Here is a 9106-nt window from a genome sequence, read left to right as displayed (position 1 = left end):
TTCCCTCTGGTCACCAGAGCAGAGATGAGTAGACAGAGCAAAAGAAAAGAAAGAAAAAAATATTTGCACCTTTTGCTCTGCAAATCACTGGCTGGTTCCTGCAGTGAGAGACAGTTCCACCTGCTCCCCTGCCTGACCACACCATCCAATGTGGGTGGAGGGGACTGTTGGTCACAACGTGTTAGAAATAGAACATGTTCATGGACTCCAGGGCAAGGGTGCAGTGGCACTGGGAGAATGAACCTCCTCAGAGCACCAGGTGAGAACCTGCAGGAAAACCATGGATGTGCAGGGCCATGTTGCAGGGCTCCAGAGGGGCAGGATTCTGGTGGACACTCAGTGTGACTCTAGTGCTTTTTTTCCCCTGCTACTTTTCTGTATAGCACCTGGAGTTTAAAAGCTTCCAAGTGGCCATCCAAGGCACAACCATTGGCCTCTGTTCATCTGGAGAGTCAGATGAGAGTCAGAAATAGGGAGGAGCTGTGGTGTGGTACAGTAGGATAAGCACTGGACCCCTAACACATTTTTTTGATTCAGACCCATCAGCTGCTCTCAGAATCCCTCTACAAGGTCACTATGAGTTAGACTGACTTGATGGTGCACACAACAGCAGCAACATAGAATGTGTGGTTAATCACCTTTGTAAAAAAAATGACTTGCTTTGTCATGAGACCAACAGTACTGGATAGTGCCAAGCTACCATTACTGAATATTTTGACTGAAGATTTCATGGAAAAATCCTGATTATAAAAGGGATGGGGAATACAGAACAGAATTTCAGATTCCCATGGACTCTAAACTTTCTGGAGTCATGGAGAGTGGATGAACCCCTGACACTATTGCCTTGAGATAATCTTTAAACCTTAAACCTGAAAACCCCCTCACATCATCTTAAAACCAAACAGTAGTTTAGAGCAACTAGTGAAAATGGCCTGCTTTGAATATTATGCTCTTTTAAGAACTATCTATCTGGGACCAAATTACGATAGCAACTCAAAAGATTAGACAGGAACCTTAGGGGGCAGTGAACTTATATTAATGAGAAATAACTCAGAAAAGGAGGGTAATAAGGTTATACAACTCAAAGAATGTAATCAGTCACTACATTGCACATGTAGACATGTTGAGTTGGTACATTTTGCTGAGTACATCTCAACAGCAACAATTTTTTTTAAGGCACTATATTAGAGTCCTGGTTTGATGCTGTGAGTTAATGCACTGGGCTGCAAAGTTGTTTGAACCTCAAGGTTAGTGGTTCAAACTCACTAGCCGCTCCTTGGAAACCCTCTACAGGGTTGCTGTTAGTTGAAATCTACTTGACGGCGCTTAACAACAATATACTATATATTGGAGTCCTGGTGTGGCGCTGTAGGATAAAGCATTGGTCCGCAAGGTCAGTTTGAACCACAAGGTGGGCGGTTCAAACTCACCAGTTGCTCCTTGTAAACCCTATACAGGGTCACTATCAGTCGGAACTGACTTGATGGCACTTAACCACAATAGCATATTATATATATATCATATCTTCCTATTATATACTCCCATTCCTTTTAAAATCTTCACTTCCCTAATTTAATAAGTTCCCAAAATCAAGGCTTGAGTTCTTCTTGTTCATGGCTCTATCTCTAGAATGAATAAGGTACCTGTGTGTAGTACATATTCAGATTACTTATTCAACAAATGAATAAATAAACAAACCAGTAGGTAAATGAAAAGTTGGGAGACAGTAAATCAGGAAATGCTGGCTAACCACAATATTAACCTGGAAGTCTTAAACACATTTGTAATCTCAGCAGAATTAGCATTTATACAATGAAAGCAGTATGTAATGAACAAAAGCACACTATATATATTGATGTCTGGGAGTATTTAGTTGAAACTCCTACAGTTTAAATAAACATTTTCCTCTTAGTACATTAGGATTACATGAAGAAAGAGAACAATCACACAAATATATTTAGCCTGTTTATTCTTTCACTGTTTTAATGATAGATATTTGTGGCTCTGTAGGATAGGCACTGGACTACAAGGTCAGTTTGAATTGAAAGTTCAGTTGTTCAAACCCACCAGCTGTTCCTCGGAAACCCTGTACAGAGTTGCTATGAGTCGGAATCAACTTGATAGCACTTAACAATAACTACAGTTTGAATATTGAATATTAAATCCTCAAAGAGTAAGTTTATATTTTACAAAATGAAAAGAAAAAAAAAAAAAATCCAGAAACCAGAAGTATTTGTCGTTGTTGTCAGTTTGAACTCAGAGCAGCTCTATACATAACAGAACAAAACAGTGCCCAGTCTTCACAGTTGTCATGTTTGAGCCCATTTGCTGCTGCCACTTGTCAATCCATCTCATTCAGGGTCTTCCTCTTTTCAGTGACCCTCACTTTACCGAGCATGAGGTCCTTTTTCAGACTGAACACATGTTCAAAGTATGAGAGATGAAATGTCAACCTTCCTCGCTTCTCAGGAGCATTCAGACTGCTTCTTCCAAGATAAATTTGCCTGCTCTTCTCGAAGTCCATGGTGCTATCAATATTCTTCTATGGTCTTCATTATTCATTGAGTATCTAGGAACACTTAATTAACAGAACATTATCTGAATTGATAGGTCTTTGTTTCCAGTGAAGTAATTCATTAAATATGTCATGGAACTTTTTTGTAATAATAGCAGCTTAATATGATGGCATGCCTACCTTATTCAAGGACCTGTGCAAGCACTTTACATTCCTTTAATTGTCACAGCAACCATAAGTGGGAGATGCTCTCATCCCTATTTTGTAGATAAGAACATAGGCTCTTAGAAAGGTCACATGATGTATCCAAGATCAAACAGGTAATAAATGACAGAAATCTGCCCCAGCTATTTAATGACTACTTTCTCCCTCCAGCCATCCCCTCCCCACTACATAAACTTTTAAAATGCATTCTGCCTTTATTTATGTATATTTAGGTCTGTATATTAAAGAAAGGATTGTTAAAGCCTTGTACACCTTCGTAACTTTTTTCTTGAGGTTATAAAGAAGGAAGACACAGTGTACTTTCAGTGCTCTTGGCTTGCACCAGCGCTGCCTGCTGAGAATCGCAATCTGATCTTCACATCTTTTATCTTTTAATGTTCTGCCAGTTTTCAGTTTTGAGGCACATTGGGATGCCTTCACATGCTTTTAAACTTTTCCTTGGGAAAGTGCCTTTTACTGAGAATAGACAAGTTTCTCTCACACATGCCTTCCCACCTTGAGGAATAGAGGTATGCCTCAGGATCCTCACTGAAAATAGGAACTATCTTTCATATTCTGTTTTATTATCAAAATTCACACCAAGTTTCAATTTCTGCTTCATATGTATACTTGTACTGTTGGAATTCTTGATCATAAACAATACTGACTTTGGTTAGCTTAAGCAGAGAAGGAATATATTGGACAGATACGAGGTAGCTCACAGATCTGGCAGAAATCCTAAGGAACCAGATATGACAAATTGAATTAAAAAAAATGAAGAATTTAGAATCGTAGTCAAGGCTGTACTAATAGGAATTGCTGTTAGGGTACTGCTGTTAACTGGTATATGCATATGTGTGTGTGCGTGCACTATTTTCTTTTTTTAAATGTTTTATTGCGAATTATGTGATAGCTTACATGGGAGAACATTGTGCATGCAATATTTTCTTGAGTAATTACATCATTGCTAATTAGAAAATATTGGGAGAAAGTTCAAGTAACTCAAATATTCATCAATAAAATATTAGTAAATTATGATATAGTGAAAATGCAATACTATATTGCTATAAAATATTATATTGGATCTAAATATACACTCATGGAATGATATCGAAGAAGGTAATGGGTAGCAAAAAAGTTGCAAAATACTATGTTTAGTATGGTTCTAATTTAAAAACAAACAAACATTTGTTAGTATGTATACAGAAAACACTGGAAAATATAGCAAACTTATAATAGTTATCTCTGGGAGGTTAGGTCACAAAAGGCTTTGATTTGCTACATCATATTTGTGGAATGTTTGCAATTTTTTTAATTTAAATATAAAATAAATTAATATGCCTCTATGGGATAATGCAGGAATTCTGGTACATAGTGGTTACGAGTCTGACTGCTAACCTCAGGGTCATCGGTTTGAAACTACCAATCATTCATCAGGAGAAAGATGAAGCTTTCTGCTCCTGTAAAGATTTAAGCCTCAGAAACCCTAGGTAGGGTCGCTTTGAGTTGGAACTGACTCCACAGCACACCACCACCACTACTGCCACCGTGGGATAATGATCTGTCTGGACCATAAGGTTGGCGCTCCTTGGAAACCCTGTACTGGGTCACTATGAGTCAGAACTGACTTGATGGCATTTAACAATGGCAACAACTTAAGTGGGACCTTCATTTATAACATTTTCCTCTTATATATACCCTAGGTAGGGTTGCTATGGGTCGGAACCGACTCGACAGCGCTTAACAACAACAGCAACATATACACATTTAGTTTAAACAGGGAAGTGACAGTCATATTTGGCTTTCACTGCTCTATGTACTAGGTGTTATCAGCAGTAAGCACTGATATTCCTGGAAGAGTGCTGACTAGACATGAAGATACTGCTGTTGTTGTTAAGTGCCTGCCATCAAGGTTTCAGCTCATAGCGAGTCTGTATAGGGTTTACAAGGTGCTCTGGTGGGTTTGAGCCACTGACCTTTCAGTTAGCAATCCAGTACTTATCCCAGACATGAAGATATAAGAGGTTTTTCCATTAGTGAATATGGCCAGCTGAATAGTTGAAGAGAAAATAAAAACCATTCTAAATCATTTTACATTTCAGGTTTGTGATTTCCACAAAGAAATTAGTAGTTATTTTTTAAATATTAAGGAGCCCTGCTGGCACAATTGGTTAAGTATTGGGCTGTGCAAAAACTATGTATGTCTGACTTCCTCTGGCTTCACAAGGGGGAAAAAGAATCAAAGTCAAAACCAGCCCAGGGTTGATTCCTGTTAAGTGGAGGTCACACATATCTCCATTCTACAGCCTTCTTTGCCCTATTCAGACACCAACCATCTCTCCCATAGCACTCTGCTTCACATCTGGGTTTGATCATCCATTTCAGTGGCCATAGAACTCATACCAATACTCACAATTAGGGGTTTTATATTAGGGAAGTGAACAGGGGGAGGGACAGCTCAGGACGCAGCAGCTTTCCAATCAGAAATGCCTCTTTGCTGCTGTTCTGCAGGCATGCCTACTCTTGTCTTCAGCCTTTAAGCCTTGTGGCCCCTCAGCTTTTGCCCTCCTCCGGCAAGTGTTGCTAAGCTCCTTTAGCCAGTCTGTAAATGCCCAAAGGGCACATTCTGTAAGCCTGTAGGCACTCATGTTTACTCTGTCAGTGGGCCTAGACGCCCACAACTGCTCTGTCCTTCATGCTGCTGCCCCTGCTGTTCCCACTTTCCAGCTAGGAATTTCACGCACTACGCTCATGTTCTTCTTTCTTGATGGTCCTGGGATTAGCTGTTCCTGCTTCTGAGATGGCTCCTTTTAAACCTAGTGGGATGGCAAAACTAGCCAGTCCTGGTGCTAGAGTTCTGTACAGCCTATTTGCACGGGAATTAAGAAAACTTTGGATAGAAAAACCATTTCAAGTAAATTCAAGGTACCACATACAGGCTGCTAACTGCAAGGCTGGTAGTTCAAACACACTAGCCACTGTACAGGAGAAAGAACAGGGTATCTGTTTTCATAAACATTAACAGCCTTGGAAATCTTACAGGGAAATTCTCACTGCCCTATTGGGTCACTGTGAGTGGGAATTGACTTAGTGGCAGTAGGGTGAGTTGGTGGCACAGTGGTTTAAGCATTGGGCAGCTGACCTGTGATTTGAACCCATCAGCTGCTCGGTAGAAGACAGATGAAACAGTCTGATGAGGCAGTCTACTTCCATAAAGATTTACAACCTTGGAAACCCTATGTGGCAGTTCTATCTACCTTGTCTATAGGGTCCTTATGAGTTGAAATCTAAGTGGCAGAGGGATCTTTTTAAAAAAAAATACTGCTTTATAATAATTTTAATGTAATAGCATTTAATGTGTCAAATTACTGAACTGATGTTACTAAAAACTGATAAGGTGTTTTGGTATAACAGTTTTAACCACAGTACATTTATTTATTGGTTTTATTTGTTTGTTCTTAGCATTCTGTATTGAAAAAAGTGATTTCTAGCCATCCCCCTGCAAAATGCCTTTGTTTAGCAAATCACACAAAAATCCAGCAGAAATCGTGAAAACTCTGAAAGACAACTTGGCAATTTTGGAAAAACAAGACAAAAAGACAGAGAAGGTATGAGCTAAAACATTATCATTTAAAAATATATATATATACATATATTTTAAGGCCAAAAACAATGTAAAAGGTCAATGAAGAATCCTAAATGTGGTCTGTGATGTGTACATAGGGAGTCCATAAATGCATTTAAGTTTTACTTCTAGTCTTATGCCATTTTAATTGTTTAATCTGTTGTCTTTGGATCACCCTACACTACAGAGTTTAAAGATGTAAGAAGTTATACTGGTATATGATGTTATACTGTTATACCTGCATGAGAGGTAAAAATTGGTAACAATTTCTACTATACTGCAACCTCATTTTAAAATTGTTTTATTAAAAGTACTAGTGAGAGGGACATGTTATAGCAAGAACCTTCTAGAATTTTAGTTATACTCTTTGGAAAGGATGGTAAATCCTTCATTATTAGATTTCTCTCTAAAGTAATTCATAGCAAGTTTCAAGGTATCTGTAAAATAAAACACCCTTGTGTTCATAGTTGTCTTTCTATGCTAGTACATGATACAATCCTGGTTTTTATAAGAAATGTAGAATATGTTTTAAATTCAAGTATGCATTGTAATATTGAGCCAAATATTGACCCAAAAGGAACATGTTTCATAAAGAATAAATATAAATGACAAAAAGAGAGAAAAGCAGAAAACATGAAAAAACTTCTTTCTCATTAGTAATCTGAAAAAGGCCAACTAGAACCACAATAAAATAACATGTCACAACCACCATATTCACAGCAGTTTTAAAGTCTAATAATAATAGTGTTGACAAGAATGAAGATCAGTGAGAACTTTCATAAATTAGCAGTAGTAGTTGATAAAACCATGTTGGAAACCAGGTATATATTACTAATTAAATATGAAGATGTACATTTGCTAAAACCCTGCAGTTCCACGCCTAGGTATGAACTCTCAAAGTATTCTTCCACTTGTATATATGAGAATGTTTGTAGCATTGTTGTTCACATAATACAGCAATGTCCATCAATGATAGAACTAATAAAGCAGCTGTGGTACAGCTATCAGTACAGTCCTATACAGCACTGAAAATGAAATCATTTCTGCCCATAATGCAGTAGTTTAGATGAATCTCACAAATGCAAGGTCAAGTGAAAGAAGCTAATTACAAAAGGTACATGTACTAGTCCATGAAGTTCAAAATCAGCAGAACTAAACTGTACTGTTTTGGGTTGCAAACCTAGAGAATAAAATGATAAATATTGTCATAAAAGGTCAAAGAAGTATTTTCTTCTAGACTGAAGAAAGGTATTTGAGTAACTTCTAAGATGCTTTTTTCAGTCTGACCATAATAAGGATTTGGATATTACTTTTTAAAAAGTAGTGTCATGCTACTGTGTATTCGTTTTATTTAATTCATTTTATTCTACTTTTTTCCTTTTGCTTTCAGAATGACTATAGTATCATACTTGAAAGTAATCAAACTACATTTATTTTAAAATATTTAACAAATAAGTTAAAACTAAATTAGTTTGTTTTTCATTCCCAATCTCTATCCATTCTTTAGAATTTAGTGAGGTGATTCAAAAATTTACCATTTTAACCAATTTTCAGTGAGTTTTAGTACATTCACATTGCTATGGAACCATCATTACTAATTAATTCCAGAGCATGTTAGTCACTCCCAAAGGAAACCCATGAAGTAGCCATTCCCATTTTCTCCTTACCCCTACCTCTGGCAACCACTAATCCTCTTTCTGTCTCTATGGATTTAGCTATTCTGGACATTTCACATAAGTGGACTCGTACAATGAGTGGTCTTTTTGTCTGGCTTCTTTTCCTTAGCTTACTGTTCCTAGGTTCTTTTAAGCTGTGTGTGTTTGTATTTTAACATATCATAGTTAGCTAAGATTGTAATGATTATATGTGAAGAATAAGGGGATTTACAAAGAAAACGTAATGGGTATTTCATCTGTTAAATCAGAATACTATTCATTGGAAAAAAAAACATCTAACTAAAAATTGGTAATTACTGCTAATCTTCAAAGTCGTAATGATTTTTGCAAATAAAATTTATGTTTAATTGCCGACTAATTTAGTGTCTGATTATGCCTTAAAGAAAGATTGTTTCAAGTATGTTAAATAGGGATACTAAAGATCTTTTTTACATAAACAAATTTTAGTAACTTTTTTCAAAATAAGAAAGCAGTGCCTACTACATGGTTTTTGTTTGTAACTTTAACATTTTTGATTATAAGCAAACAGAACCTAGGAGGTGTTTCTTTGTTTCTTTATTTCTCTGTTTATTATCACCTGAAAAATGTTTATTCTTTTAAACCACTGCTGTACTTTTTTGTTAATAGGCCTCAGAAGAAGTGTCAAAATCACTGCAAGCAATGAAAGAAATTCTGTGTGGCACCAATGACAAGGAGCCACCAACAGAAGCAGTGGCTCAGCTAGCTCAAGAACTCTACAGTAGTGGGCTGCTGGTGACTCTGATTGCTGACCTGCAACTGATAGACTTTGAAGTAAGTTATCTGCTTTTTAAATTTAATGTAAATGACTACATATGTTTGTTGTTAAGTGTTGTTGAGTTGGTTCCATCTCTTAGCAATACTGTAGAGGATTTCCAGGAATATCTGGTGGGTTTGAGCCACTGACTTTGTGGTTAGCAGTCAAGATTATTGAAAGTGCCATGGGCTGCCAAAAGAACCAATACGTCCGTTTTGGAGGAAGTGCAGCCAGAGTGCTCCTTGGAGGCCAAGATGGCCAAACTTCATCTCTCATACTTCGGACATATTGTCAGGAGGGACCAGTCACTG

General features: G+C 37.3%; 1 protein-coding gene across 1 annotated transcript in view; it reads left to right on the top strand.

Moving 5' to 3' along the window:
• Window positions 1–6225: 6225 nt before the first annotated feature.
• Window positions 6226–9106, top strand: part of CAB39L (calcium binding protein 39-like) — a gene marked incomplete at its 3' end in the record, with an annotated part of 110009 nt that continues 107128 nt past the window's right edge. The window contains exons 1-2 of the mRNA XM_006837696.1: window positions 6226–6327; window positions 8648–8812. Coding sequence (XP_006837759.1) covers window positions 6226–6327; window positions 8648–8812 — 267 coding nt within the window. The remainder of the gene's footprint in view (window positions 6328–8647; window positions 8813–9106) is intronic.

The sequence above is a fragment of the Chrysochloris asiatica genome, unplaced genomic scaffold (genome assembly GCF_000296735.1).
Source record: "Chrysochloris asiatica unplaced genomic scaffold, ChrAsi1.0 scaffold00022, whole genome shotgun sequence".
Classification (NCBI taxonomy): domain Eukaryota; kingdom Metazoa; phylum Chordata; class Mammalia; order Afrosoricida; family Chrysochloridae; genus Chrysochloris; species Chrysochloris asiatica.
This window is presented reverse-complemented; position numbering and strand designations above follow the sequence as displayed.